Source organism: Gadus morhua, chromosome 10 (assembly GCF_902167405.1).
Source record: "Gadus morhua chromosome 10, gadMor3.0, whole genome shotgun sequence".
NCBI lineage: Eukaryota > Metazoa > Chordata > Actinopteri > Gadiformes > Gadidae > Gadus > Gadus morhua.
In genome coordinates this window covers 15,371,401-15,386,677 of record NC_044057.1, presented here as the reverse complement: position 1 = coordinate 15,386,677, position 15,277 = coordinate 15,371,401, and the positions used below count along the sequence as shown (strand labels likewise).

The 15,277-nt window shown below is 41.9% G+C and overlaps 2 protein-coding genes across 13 annotated transcripts in view; both read left to right on the top strand.

Moving 5' to 3' along the window:
* Positions 1-15,277, top strand: part of LOC115552445 (protocadherin alpha-C2) — a 196,850-nt gene that overhangs the window by 31,081 nt on the left and 150,492 nt on the right. Inside the window, exon 1 of one of the 12 annotated variants that reach the window (XM_030368577.1) lies at positions 501-3,059. The exons of 8 other annotated variants lie outside the window; for them this stretch is intronic. In XM_030368577.1, coding sequence (XP_030224437.1) covers positions 699-3,059 — 2,361 coding nt within the window. In that variant the 5' untranslated portion in view covers positions 501-698. Of the gene's footprint in view, positions 1-500; positions 3,060-3,481; positions 5,995-6,508; positions 8,998-9,490; positions 12,003-15,277 lie in introns of those variants that run through there. 3 more of the 12 variants (XM_030368588.1, XM_030368583.1, XM_030368584.1) reach the window with 3 other exon arrangements.
* LOC115552456 (protocadherin alpha-8-like) lies at positions 12,473-15,066 on the top strand. Its single transcript, XM_030368599.1, has one exon. It carries the CDS (start codon positions 12,652-12,654, stop codon positions 15,049-15,051), a length of 2,400 nt encoding a protein of 799 aa, XP_030224459.1. The 5' UTR covers positions 12,473-12,651; the 3' UTR covers positions 15,052-15,066.

The window sequence follows — 15,277 nt, the reverse complement described above, 5'->3', positions numbered from 1 at the left end:
TTTGAGCTGTCCGTGGTGCTGAAACTGCATACTGCCTGGGTTTAGGCATGGCATTTGATAACGAGATAACGAAAATTAATGGCAACGATTCTGATAATGGCCACACATAATAACACTAAGAATAAGCCTACCACGATTAATAATTAATAACAATAAAAGCAATAATATACAAATTAGCATTATGTTATTTTTGCTATTATCATCATTATTTATGTTATTATTATCAGGATTATTGGTTTGATTCTCATAATTAATCACATAATTATAGTCTGCATTATATTTATTATTATTGTTATTATTACATTAATTATACAATAATAATACTTACCTAATATAAGCCTTGAAATAGTCTATTCATATTATATAGTATATTATGAAAATAACGAAATGTTGATCATGAGAAAACGACAGTTATCCTATCCTGACGTTTGGTGTCAGTAGTGTCTCGAGGCGTCCCTCTGAGTTCTTTTTCGTCATCGACATTTAGGTCCGCCCCCGAATAGCAGTTCTGTCCTCAGTCAGTCTACGTGTTAGTCAACGGTGGGAAAAGACGTTTTAAGGCGTTTTTCTATCATAGTAATCGTGATGGGAAGGACATACTTTCGATTACCACGGATTTGACACAGTGCATATTTTCTACGAATCAATTATAGGCCGTCTATTGAAGGGCCCGTCTTTGTATTTAGTAGGCTACAACGATGGAACAAAGAGTACGCGAGGCGTGGAGACAGCGATGGTGGTGGCTTGTGATGCTCGCTGTGCTGAACCTTTTGAGGAGTGGTGCTTTAGCACAGATCCGCTATTCTGTGTTTGAGGAGATGGACAAGGGAACGGTCGTTGGGAATATAGCGAAGGATCTAGGCCTGGATAAGAGTACGTTGAATTCCAGAGGATATCGTATTGTGGTGGGAACAAACGACCCCCTTTTTCAGGTCAATACAAATGATGGAATATTGTATGTGAGCAGGAAAATCGACAGAGAGGAGGTGTGTGAACGAATCAATCATTGCTTGATCAAACTGAAAACCGTACTTGAAAATCCTTTGGAGATCCATTATGTGTCCGTGGAAATACTCGATGTAAATGATCACTCTCCAAGTTTTTTCGAAAAAGAGAAAAACCTTGAGATTTCTGAGTCTGCGCTCCCGGGAGCAAGATTGCAGCTCCAAGCGGCACGAGACCCCGACGGAGGTCCGTTTTCGGTTCAGTGGTATAAACTCAGCCACAACGAACACTTCCGAGTGGAAGTCAAGGATAGAGGGGAAGACCGCAAAGTGCCATTTTTAGTTCTGCTAAAGCAGTTAGACAGAGAAAGTGTGGCGAAACACAGGCTTATGCTGACAGCGTTTGATGGAGGAAAACCGGCTAAATCAGGCACTATAGAAATCAATGTTGATGTGCTCGATGTAAATGATAACTCTCCTGTATTTCAAAAAGACGTTTATTCTACCACACTTATCGAAAATGCTTCTATTGGAACGATAGTGATCCAGGTAAATGCCACTGATTTAGATGGAGATGCGAACGCTGAAGTAAGGTATTCATTCGGCAACGAAGTCGACGAAAGATTAACGGAACTTTTCAGTGTGGATTCACTTACAGGCGAAATACGAGTAGTAGGTCTGATAGACTTTGAGAAAAGCAAGAGTTATGAGATTGATGTTCAGGCATCAGACAAGGGGCCAGTTCCTTTAAGCGCTGACAAAAGTGTAATAATATCCATAATCGACGTTAATGACAACGCACCAGAAATAGAAGTGACGTCATTTTCTAGCACCGTTCCGGAGGACGCACGCATCGGAACCACGGTAGCTCTTATCAGCGTGAGTGACCTGGACTCGGGGGTGAACGGGAAAGTGATCTGCAGCATCACGGAGGACGTCCCGTTCACCCTGTCTGCGTCTCTACAGGACAACATGTACGCCCTCGTCACAAAGACCAAGCTGGACAGAGAACAAAGGTCCCGTTATCACGTCACAGTCGTGGCGAGAGACACAGGTGTTCCATCTTTGTCGTCTGAAAAGACCATAAGCGTTCTTGTGTCTGACGTGAATGATAATCATCCGGAATTTTCCCTCAGCCCGTACAACTTTTATATTACTGAAAATAACGCTGCGGGGGGCTCTGTTTTCTCGGTGAAGGCCTCGGATCGTGATGAAGGCGATAATGCTCTAATTTCCTATCAAATCCTGAGAGACGGAGGTGAAAGAAGTAAGATAGCGTCGTTTCTGAACATTATCCCAGAAAGTGGTGACATTTTAGCGCTAAAGAGCCTCGACTTTGAGACATTGAAAACATTTAACCTTAAAGTCGTAGCCACCGATTCCGGCTCACCCACTTTAAGCAGAAATGTCAGCATTAACGTGTTCGTTTTGGATCAAAACGACAACACCCCAGTTATTCTGTATCCTGTAAACGCTAATGGCTCTGCAGAAGGTGTGGAGGAGGTTCCCCGTAACGTCCACGCGGGTCACCTGGTGACTAAAGTGAGAGCCTACGATGCTGATATAGGATACAACGGCTGGCTGTTATTCTCACTACAGGAAGTCAGTGACCATACTCTCTTTGGTTTGGACCGCTATACTGGACGGATAAGAACACTGCGCTCATTCACAGAGACAGACGAGGCTCAACATAAACTGGTCATACTGGTCAAAGACAATGGGAACGTGTCACTCTCAGCAACAGCTACTGTGGTTGTCAAGCTGGTGGAGCCCAAAGAGGCCATTTCAGCTTCTGATGTGAAAAGTGCAGCGACTGACATTGGTGATAGTGGCGTGACATTTTATTTAATGATAACTCTGGCTTCAGTTTCAACTCTTTTTCTCATCAGTATTATTGTGCTGATTGCAATGCAGTGCTCTAAAACCACGGACGTAGCCTCCAAATATTTACCTGAAACAAACTACGATGGAACTCTTTGTCACAGCATCCAGTACAGATCTGGAGAGAAACGCTACATGTTAGTTGGACCCAGAATGAGTATAGGATCTACTATAGTCCCGGGGAGCAATGGGAACACTCTAGTGGTCCCTGACAGGAGGAGCACATCTACAGAGGTAAGAAAAGACAGTAACCCAAATTTTATTGAGTCAGGTAGCCTGCTCTCCTAACAGTTTGTTCGACTGAATCATCCGTCATTGGTTATTTAATTCAGCCAGATTCAAAGTTACTGACTACATTCATTTTCGTTTGTGTGTTATTTCCCAGAAGCAAACAAGCTGTCCATGGATCTAAAAAATACAGATTCGATGTTCAAAATCAATGAAAGTTAATATTATTTTTAGACAAATAATTGGAATTAGTTTGAGTTGTTTTCACATGAATTGTTTCATTATAATTCCATACACTTTGTAAAAGTCTGTACCCTGCAATAATATTGAGCATCAAGGGGTGTCAGTAAAAAGCCGGATAACTGTTCTGCAGCTTATTGGCCACCGATGATAAGCCCAACCTTGTTCACTTGGAGTGCGCTAAACCATTGTGCGGGAGCTGCGTTTGAGGAATAACTATAGGATCCGCTCTCCTTCTAAATATATTGAGGAAAATACTGTTTTTCGAAGAATGTTTGTGGAATAGGACCGTCTGGTAGTGGAATATATGTTTTAGATTGACGTTGTCGTTTACATTTCTCTCGCAATGGAACAAAGAGGACGGCGGACGTGGAGAGAGCGGTGGCTGTGGCTTTCCTGTTTTTTCGCTATGGTTGCCTTTAGAAGCGTTTCTTTGGCTCAGATACGATATTCCATAGCTGAGGAGGTTAAAGAAGGGACTGTTGTTGGACACATCGCTAAGGATTTAGGACTCGACAAGAGCACATTGAGAAACAGAGGCTATCGTATTGTCCACGGCTCTTCGGAGCCCCTATTCCAGGTTAACAAAGACGATGGGATTTTGTACGTGAACCGGAAAATAGACAGGGAAGACTTATGCGAGAGAAGCAAAGCCTGTGTAATAGAACTGAAAACTGCTCTGGAGAACCCGCTAGAGGTCCATTACATAGCAGTGGAAGTGTTGGATGTGAACGACAACTCGCCCAGCTTCCCCGAAATGGAAAAAACGTTGGAGATGTATGAGTCTGCGTTACCAGGAGCCCGATTTCAACTACACGCCGCACACGATGGGGACAGTGGATTATTATCTGTTCAGCAATATAAATTAAGTCCTAATGAACATTTTCGTTTGGAGGTTAAAGATCGTGGTGAAGATAGGAAGACTCCAATTTTAATTCTACAAAAATCACTAGATAGAGAATCAGTTAAAACACACCATTTATTATTGACTGCTGTCGATGGAGGTAAACCCCCAAAGTCTGGTGAAATGAAAATAACAGTACTAGTAGTTGATGTCAATGATAATCACCCCGTCTTTACCAAGGATTCTTACTCTGTGCAGTTGCCGGAAAACACTGCTATAGGCACTACTATTATTCAAGTTAATGCAACAGACCTGGATGACGGTTCAAATGGAGAGATTGTGTATTCCTTTAGTGATGTAGTGCACGGAAAAGTGCGGGAATATTTTAATTTAAATGTTAAAACTGGGGAAATAACAGTGTCAGGAATCTTAGATTTTGAAGAACGGAACAGATATGAAATCGACCTCCAGGCATCAGACAAAGGGACAATTGCATTTACAACAGACACAAGTGTGATTATCAATATAATTGATGTGAACGACAATGCACCCGAAATAGAAGTGACGTCCTTTTCCAAATCCCTTCCAGAAGATTGTAAGTCGGGGACAACAGTGGCTGTGATTACAGTAAAGGATTCAGACTCCGGTGTCAACGGAAAGGTGCTATGTTTTATAAACCAAGATGTTCCGTTTACACTGACTTCATCTGTACAGAATAACATGTTCTCCATAGTAACCAAAACACCTTTAGATCGAGAAAAGCAATCTCAATACGATGTTACAATCATCGCTAAAGACGCAGGTGAGCCATCCTTGTCCTCTGAAAAGACTATCCGGATCGATATATCAGATGTGAACGACAACAGCCCCCAGTTTCTTCTGAGTCCCTATACTTTCTATCTTACTGAGAACAATTCTCCTGGAGACTCCATATTCAAATTGCAGGCGACTGATCAAGACGAAGGGGATAACGCGCTTATTTCCTACCATATATTTAGGGGCGGAGAGAATGTATTATCTTCATTTTTAAACATTAACCCTGTAAACGGAGATATTTCGGCTTTAAAGAGTTTTGATTTTGAAAAATTAAAAACGTTTAGATTCCACGTTGTGGCAACAGACTCTGGAAGTCCGTCTTTAAGCAGTAACGTTTCGGTTAACGTGTTTCTTCTGGACCAGAACGACAACCCTCCGGTTATCTTACATCCGGTCAGCTCTAACGGTTCTGCTGAAGGAGTAGAGGAGGTTCCTCGCAATGTTCCTGCAGGCCACCTGGTGACTAAAGTGAGAGCCTGGGATGCTGATATAGGATACAACGGCTGGCTGTTATTCTCACTACAGGAAGTGAGTGACCACAGTCTCTTTGGTTTGGACCGCTATACTGGACGGATAAGAACACTGCGCTCGTTCACAGAGACAGAAGAGGCTCAACATAAACTGGTCATACTGGTCAAAGACAATGGGAACGTGTCACTTTCAGCAACAGCTACTGTTGTTGTTAAGCTGGTGTTGCCCAAAGAGGCCATTTCAGCTTCTGATGTGAAAAGCGCAGCGACAGACATTGGGGATAGTGGAGTGACATTTTATTTAATGATGACTCTGGCTTTAGTTTCAACCCTTTTTCTTGTAAGTATTATTGTGCTGATTGCAATGCAGTGCTCTAAAACAACGGACGTATCCTCCAAGTATTTACCAGAAACCAACTATGATGGAACTCTGTGTCACAGCATCCAGTACAGATCTGGTGAGAAACGCTACATGTTAGTTGGACCCAGAATGAGTATAGGATCTACCATAGTCCCGGGGAGCAATGGGAACACTCTGGTGGTTCCTGACAGGAGGAGCACCTCTACAGAGGTAAGAAACGACAATCACACACATTGTATTGTGTACGATTCTCCCCTAACAGCTTGATCGACTGCATCATCCATCATTTGTCAATTATTTCGAGCCGTGTTCAAAGTTAATGACAATTTACTTACTTTATTTATTTTCGTTAATGTTGAAACTCCTAGAAGAATCAACGCTGTCCTTGGTGCTGGAAAATATATATTTGACAATCAATTATTTCATTGCCAATGCAACTATCGTGCGATGGAAACTTGTGCACGTTATCCCTTCTCTAAATATTTTACAGGATATAATATTTTTTGAACTTTTTAAATGGGTTTGAGTGGTTTTAACAGGTTCTGTTTCGTTACATTTTGATACAATTTGCAAAGTTTGTGACCTGCAATAACATTTAGGATCACGTGGTGTCGGTAAGAGGCCGCATAACGTTTCCGCAGCAAGTTGGCAACAGCTGATAAGCCCATCCTTGTTCACGTCGAGGTTTGGAGTGCGCTAAACCATTGTGCGGTAGCGAGACTGGGTTGGCTCCGCACAGCTTCTATATATTTGTTGGATAATAGCCGTAACTCCTTTTCAAACTAGGATGGTGGCCAAGGATATTCTGTTTTTGGATTATACGTTTTAGATTACTTTGTCGTCTACAATTTTCTCGCAATGGAACAAAGAGGAGGGCGGACGTGGAGGGAGCGATTGCTGTGGCTTTCCTGTTTTTCCGCTATGGTTGCCTTTCGAAGCGTTTCATTGGCTCAGATACGATATTCCATCGCTGAGGAGGTTAAAGAAGGGACTGTTGTTGGACACATCGCTAAAGATTTAGGACTCGACAAGAGCACATTGAGTAACAGAGGCTATCGTATAGTCCACGGCTCAACGGAGCCCCTATTCCAGGTTAATCAAGACGATGGCATTTTGTATGTGAACCGGAAAATAGACAGGGAGGAGGTATGCGAGAGAAGCAAAGCCTGTGTAATTGAATTGAAAACTGCTCTGGAGAATCCGCTAGAGGTCCATTATGTAGCGGTGGAAGTGTTGGATGTGAACGACCACGCTCCCAGCTTCCCTGAAAATGAAAAATTGTTAGAGATTTTCGAATCTGCGTTACCAGGAGTTCGATTTCAGTTGCAGGCTGCGCGTGACGCAGACAGTGGAATATTATCTGTTCAGCAGTATAAAATAAGCCAGAATGAATATTTTCGTTTGGAGGTTAAAGATCGTGGCGAAAACCGTAAATCACCCATTTTAATTCTTCAAAAGCCACTTGATAGAGAATCAGTTAAAACCCATAACATCCTTCTGATTGCTACCGATGGAGGTAAACCTCCTAAGTCTGGTGAAATGCAAATTACAATAGAAGTAGTGGATGTAAACGATAACCACCCGGTCTTTACCAAGGAATCTTACTCTGTGGAGCTGCAGGAAAACCCTGCTATAGGCACTACTATTATACAAGTAAATGCAACAGACCTGGATGAAGGTTCTAATGGTGAAGTTGTGTATTCGTTTGGTAATGATGTGGATGGAGAGGTCCAAGCTTATTTCACCTTAAATTCATTAACTGGAGAACTAAAAGTGTCAGGAATAGTCGATTTTGAAGAACGTAACAGATATGAGATTGACATCCAGGCATCAGACAAAGGGGCAGGTACTCTGACAACTGATAAAAGTGTGATTATTAATATCATTGACGTGAACGACAATGCACCTGAGATAGAAGTGACTTCATATTCCAAATCCCTTCCGGAAGATTCTAAGTTGGGGACAACAGTGGCTGTAATTACAGTAAAGGACTCAGACTCCGGTATCAACGGGAAGGTGCTATGTTTTGTAAACCAAGATGTTCCGTTTACACTGAATCCATCTGTACAGAATAACATGTTCTCCGTAGTTACCAAAACCCCTTTAGACCGAGAGAAACAATCTCAATACGATGTTACAATCATCGCTAAAGACGCAGGTGAGCCATCCTTGTCCTCTGAAAAGACTATCCGGATCGATGTATCAGATGTAAATGACAACAGCCCCCAGTTTCTACTGAGTCCCTATACTTTCTATCTAACTGAGAACAATTCTCCTGGAGCCTCCGTGTTCAAAGTGCAGGCGACTGATCAAGACGAAGGGAATAACGCTCATATTTCCTACCATATCTTTAGGGGCAGAGACAATCTGTTATCTTCCTTTTTAAACATTAACCCTGTAAACGGAGATATCTCGGCTTTAAAAAGTTTTGACTTTGAAAAATTAAAAATGTTTAGATTCCACGTTGTGGCAACAGACTCTGGAAGTCGGTCTTTAGGTAGTAACGTTTCGGTGAACGTTTTTCTTCTGGACCAGAACGACAACCCTCCAGTTATCTTACATCCGCTCAGCTCTAACGGTTCAACTGAAGGAGTAGAGGAGGTTCCTCGCAATGTTCCTGCAGGCCATCTGGTGACTAAAGTGAGGGCCTACGATGCTGATATAGGATACAACGGCTGGCTGTTATTCTCACTACAGGAAGTGAGTGACCACAGTCTCTTTGGTTTGGACCGCTATACTGGACGGATAAGAACACTGCGTTCATTCACAGAGAAAGACGAGGCTCAACATAAACTGGTCATACTGGTCAAAGACAATGGGAACGTGTCACTCTCAGCAACAGCTACTGTGGTTGTCAAGCTGGTGGAGCCCAAAGAGGCTTTTTCAGCTTCTGATGTGAAAAGTGCAGCGACTGACATTGGGGATAGTGGGGTGACATTTTATTTAATGATAACTCTGGCTTCAGTTTCAACTCTTTTTCTCATCAGTATTATTGTGCTGATTGCAATGCAGTGCTCTAAAACCACGCACGTATCCTCCAAGTATTTACCTGAAACAAACTACGATGGAACTCTGTGTCACAGCATCCAGTACAGATCTGGAGAGAAACGCTACATGTTAGTTGGACCCAGAATGAGTATAGGATCTACTATAGTCCCGGGGAGCAATGGGAACACTCTAGTGGTCCCAGACAGGAGGAGTACATCTACAGAGGTAAGAAACGACGATAACACACCGTTTATTGTGTAGGGTTCACCACTAACAGTTTGGTTGAATGTATCATCCATCGTTTGTCGCTTAATATCAGTTGTATTTAAGGTTAATTTCAAGATACTTTCAATATTTAATTTCGTTCTTGTGGAAACTCCAATAAGAATCAATGCTCTCCGTGGTTCTGAAAACAAGAAGTTGTGATTATTAAAAACTTGATGGTTCCTGCAACTATCGCACGATTAAAATGTGTTCACTTTATCCATTTTCTAAATATTTAAAGGAAATAATTGTATGAGAACAATGAATGAAATGTGTTTGAGTTTTTAAAAGGTTTTGATTCATTATAATTCGCCAAAGTCTATACCCTGCAATAATATTGAGCATCACATGGTGTCAGTAAGAAGCCGGATAACGCTTCTACAGCATGTTGGTCACGGCTGATAAGCCCACCCTTGTTCACGTCGAGATTTAAGAGTGTGCTAAACATTTGTGTGGGAGCGGCTTTTCAGGAATAACTAGGCACCGCTCAGCTTCTAAACATTTGTTGGATAATAGCCTATACATTTTTTCAAATTACGATGGTGGCAGAGGAAATCCTGTTTGTGGAATATATATTTTAGATTGAAGTTGTCATCTACATTTCACTCGCAATGGAACAAAGAGGACGGCGGACGTGGAGGGAGCGATGGCTGTGGCTTTCCTGTTTTTTCGCTATGGTTGCCTTTAGAAGCGTTTCATTCGCTCAGATACGATATTCCATCGCTGAGGAGGTTAAAGAAGGGACTGTTGTTGGACACATCGCTAAGGATTTAGGACTTGACAAGAGCACGTTGAGTAACAGAGGCTATCGTATTGTCCACGGCTCGACGGAGCCTCTTTTCCAGGTTAATCAAGACGATGGCATTTTGTATGTGAACAGGAAAATAGACCGGGAGGAGGTATGCGAGAGAAGCAAAGCCTGCGTAATAGAACTGAAAACTGTTCTGGAGAACCCATTAGAGGTACATTATGTTGCGGTAGAAGTGTTGGACAAGAACGACAACGCGCCAATCTTCCCCGAAAAGGATAAAAAAATCGAGGTTTTGGAATCTGTGTTACCAGGAGCACGATTTCAAATACACGCCGCGCACGACGGGGACAGTGGCTTATTATCTGTTCAGCAGTATAAATTAAGTCCTAATGAACATTTTCGGTTGGAGGTTAAAGATCGTGGTGTAGATAGGAAGACTCCATTTTTAATCCTCCAAAAGATACTCGATAGAGAATCAGTTAAAACCCATAATTTACTTCTGACTGCTATCGATGGAGGTAAACCTCCGAAGTCCGGAGAAATGAAAATAACAGTACTAGTAGTTGATGTCAATGATAATCATCCCGTCTTCACGAAGGACTCTTACTCTGTGCAGCTGCAGGAAAACACTGCTATAGGCACTACTATCATACAAGTTAATGCAACTGACCTGGATCATGGTACTAATGGCGAAGTTGTTTATTCATTTAGTGATGATGTGCATGGAAAAGTGGGGGAATATTTTGATCTAAATGCAATAACAGGGGAATTGAAAATTTCAGGAATCATCGATTTTGAGGAGAGTAACAGATATGAGATTGACATCCAGGCATCAGACAAAGGGGCATTTCCATTAACAATGGATAAAAGTGTGATTATTGAAATAATTGACATGAACGACAATGCACCCAAGATAGAAGTAATGTCATATTCCAAAGCCCTTCCAGAAGATTCTAAGTCAGGGACAACAGTGGCTGTCATTACAGTAAAGGACTCAGACTCCGGTATCAACGGAAAGGTGCTATGTTTTATTAACCAAGATGTTCCGTTTACACTGACTCCATCAGTACAGAATAACATGTTCTCCGTAGTAACCAAAACAACTCTAGATCGAGAGAAACAATCTCAATACGATGTTACAATCATTGCTAAAGACGCAGGTGAGCCATCCTTGTCATCTGAAAAGACTATCCAGATCGCTATATCAGATGTGAACGACAACAGCCCCCAGTTTCTTCTAAGTCCCTATACTTTCTATCTTACTGAGAACAATTCTCCTGGAGACTCCATATTGAAGGTGCAGGCGACTGATCAAGACGAAGGGGATAACGCGCTTATTTCCTACCATATCTTGAGGGGCGGAGACAATTTGTTATCTTCCCTTTTAAACATTAACCCTGTAAACGGCGATATCTCGTCTTTAAAGAGTTTTGACTTTGAAAAGTTAAAAACGTTCATATTCCACGTTGTGGCAACAGACTCTGGTAGTCCGTCATTAAGCAGTAACGTTTCGGTGAACGTGTTTCTTCTGGACCAGAACGACAACCCTCCAGTTATCTTACATCCGGTCAGCTCTAACGGTTCTGCTGAAGGAGTAGAGGAGGTTCCTCGCAATGTTCCTGCCGGCCACCTGGTGACTAAAGTGAGAGCCTACGATGCTGACATAGGATACAACGGCTGGATGTTATTCTCACTGCAGGAAGTGAGTGACCACAGTCTCTTTGGTTTGGACCGCTATACTGGACGGATAAGAACACTGCGCTCCTTCACAGAGACAGACGAGGCTCAACATAAACTGGTCATACTGGTCAAAGACAATGGGAATGTGTCACTCTCAGCAACAGCTACTGTGGTTGTCAAGCTGGTGGAGCCCAAAGAGGCCATTTCAGCTTCTGATGTGAAAAGTGCAGCGGCTGACATTGGTGATAGTGGCGTGACATTTTATTTAATGATAACTCTGGCCTCAGTTTCAACTCTTTTTCTCATCAGTATTATTGTGCTGATTGCAATGCAGTGCTCTAAAACCACGGACGTAGCCTCCAAATATTTACCTGAAACAAACTACGATGGAACTCTTTGTCACAGCATTCAGTACAGATCTGGAGAGAAACGCTACATGTTAGTTGGACCCAGAATGAGTATAGGATCTACTATAGTCCCGGGGAGCAATGGGAACACTCTAGTGGTCCCTGACAGGAGGAGTACTTCTGCTGAGGTAAGAAACGACAATCACACTTTTTTTGAGTCAGGTACTCCCCCAACATTTTGTTCAACTGTAACATCCATGATTTGTCATTTTAATACAGCCTTATTCAAAGTAAATGACAATTTAGTTACTTTATTTATTTTCGTCATTGTGGATATTCGCAGAAAAATGTACCCTTTCCGAGGCGCTGAAAACTATCTGATAATTAATAATATGATCTTCATGCAACTATTGTGCTACTATGACATGTGCACGTTAACAATTTTCCAAATATTTCAAAGGATATATTATTTTTAGTAAAATGATTTAAATCAGTTTTAGTTGTTTTAAAAGGTTTTGTTTCATTAGAATTCGATACACTTCGTAAAAGTCTTTGCCTGCAATAACATAGAGCATCACGTGGTGTCAGTAAGAAGCCGGATAACAGTTCGGCAGCGTGTTGGCCACAGCTGATAAGCCCATCCTTGTTCACTTCGAGATTTTGGAGTGCCCACAACCATTGTGCGGGAGTGGCGTTAGAGGAATAACTAGGATCCGCCCTGCTTATCAATATTTGTTGGATAATATCCTATATTTTTTTCATAATGGGATGGTGACAAAGGATATTATTGTGGAATATATGTTTTAGATTGACGTTGTTGTCTACATTTGTCTCGCAATGGAACAAAGAGGACGTCAGACGTGGAGGAGGCGATGGCTGTGGCTTTCCTGTTTTTTCGCTATGGTTGCCTTTCAAAGCGTTTCTTTGGCTCAGATACGATATTCCATCGCTGAAGAGGTTAAAGAAGGAACTGTTGTTGGACACATCGCTAAGGATTTAGGACTCGACCAGAGCACATTGAGAAGCAGAGGCTATCGTATTGTCCACGGCTCTACGGAGCCCCTATTCCAGGTTAATCAAGATGATGGCATTTTGTATGTGAAGCGGAAAATAGACAGGGAGGAGGTATGCGAGAGAAGCAAAGCCTGTGTAATAGAACTGAAAACTGCTCTCGAGAACCCGCTAGAGGTCCATTATATTGCAGTGGAAGTGTTGGATATGAACGACAACGCTCCCAGCTTTATCGAAAAGGAAACATTTTTAGAGATTTCTGAGTCTGCGTTGCCAGGGACGCGGTTTCTGTTACAAGGTGCGCACGATTCTGATAGTGGCTTATTATCCGTCCAGCGTTACACATTAAGTCCTAACGACCACTTTCGCCTCGAAGTTAAAGATCGTGGAGAGGATCGAAAAACTCCAATATTAATTCTTCAAAAGCCACTGGATAGAGAATCTATAAAATCATATACTCTACATCTAACTGCGAATGATGGGGGTAAACCTCCGAAGTCTGGCGAAATGAAAATAAATATAGTCTTAGTTGATGTCAACGATAACCACCCAGTATTTACGAAGGAGTCCTATTCAGTACAATTACAGGAAAATACTGCTCTAGGCACTACTATTATACAAGTTAATGCAACTGATCCCGATGAAGGTGCCAATGGAGATGTTTTGTATTCATTTAGTAAGGATGTGCATGGAAAAGTGAAAGAATATTTTGATTTGAATTCAATAACAGGGGAAATAACAGTGTCAGGAATCTTAGACTTTGAAGAACGTAACAGATATGAGATTGACATCCAGGCATCTGACAAAGGTGTTGGTACTTTGACAACTGATAAAACCGTAATTATTAATATCATTGACGTGAACGACAATGCACCCGAGATAGAACTAATGTCATATTCCAAAACCCTTCCAGAAGATTCTAAGTCAGGGACAACAGTGGCTGTAATTACAGTAAAGGACACAGACTCCGGTATCAACGGAAAGGTGCTATGTTTTATAAACCAAGATGTTCCGTTTACACTGAATCCTTCTGTACAAAATAACATGTTCTCCATAGTAACCAAAACACCTTTAGATCGAGAGAAACGATCTCAATACGATGTGACAATCATCGCTAAAGACGCTGGTGAGCCATCCTTGTCCTCTGAAAAGACAATCCGGATCGATATATCAGATATGAACGACAACAGCCCCCAGTTTCTTCTTAGAACTTATACTTTCTATCTTACTGAGAACAATTATCCTGGAGACTCCATATTCAAAGTGCAGGCGACTGATCAAGACGAAGGGAATAACGCGCTTATTTCCTACCATATCTTTAGGGGCGGAGAGAATGTATTATCTTCATTGTTAAACATTAACCCTGTAAACGGAGACATCTCGGCTTTAAAGAGTTTTGATTTTGAAAAATTAAAAACGTTTAGATTCTACGTTGTGGCGACAGACTCTGGAAGTCCGTCTTTAAGCAGTAACGTTTCGGTAAACGTGTTTCTTCTGGACCAGAACGACAACCCTCCAGTTATCTTACATCCGGTCAGCTCTAACGGTTCTGCTGAAGGAGTAGAGGAGGTTCCTCGCAATGTTCCTGCAGGCCACCTGGTGACTAAAGTGAGAGCCTACGATGCTGATATAGGATACAACGGCTGGCTGTTATTCTCACTACAGGAAGTGAGTGACCACAGTCTCTTTGGTTTGGACCGCTATACTGGACGGATAAGAACACTGCGCTCCTTCACAGAGACAGACGAGGCTCAACATAAACTGGTCATACTGGTCAAAGACAATGGAAACGTGTCACTCTCAGCAACAGCTACTGTGGTTGTCAAGCTGGTGGAGCCCAAAGAGGCCATTTCAGCTTCTGATGTGAAAAGTGCAGCGACTGACATTGGGGATAGTGGCGTGACATTTTATTTAATGATAACTCTGGCTTCAGTTTCAACTCTTTTCCTCATCAGTATTATTGTGCTGATTGCAATGCAGTGCTCTAAAACCACGGACGTATCCTCCAAGTATTTACCAGAAACAAACTATGACGGAACTCTTTGTCACAGCATCCAGTACAGATCTGGAGAGAAACGCTACATGTTAGTTGGACCCAGAATGAGTATAGGATCTACTATAGTCCCGGGGAGCAATGGGAACACTCTAGTGGTCCCTGACAGGAGGAGTACATCTGCAGAGGTAAGAAACGACCATCACACTTTATTGTGTCAGGTTCTCCCCTAACAGTTTGGTCGATTTTTAGTTATTTAATTTCAGCCGTAATCAATATTTTTTTTCTAGTTACTTACTATATTGATGTTCGTTCTTGTGGAAACTGCCAGAAAAATCAAAGCTGTCCATGGTGCTGAAAAATACATAACTTATCATTAATTATTTGATAAATGCAAATATAAAGCGAATAAAGCATTTGCAGGTTATCAATTTTCTAATTTGAAGTATACATTATTAT

Excerpts from the sequence above, each read along its gene's own strand:
- LOC115552456 (XM_030368599.1), top strand. The coding sequence starts at position 12,652 with ATGGAACAAAGAGGACGTCAGACGTGGAGGAGGCGATGGCTGTGGCTT.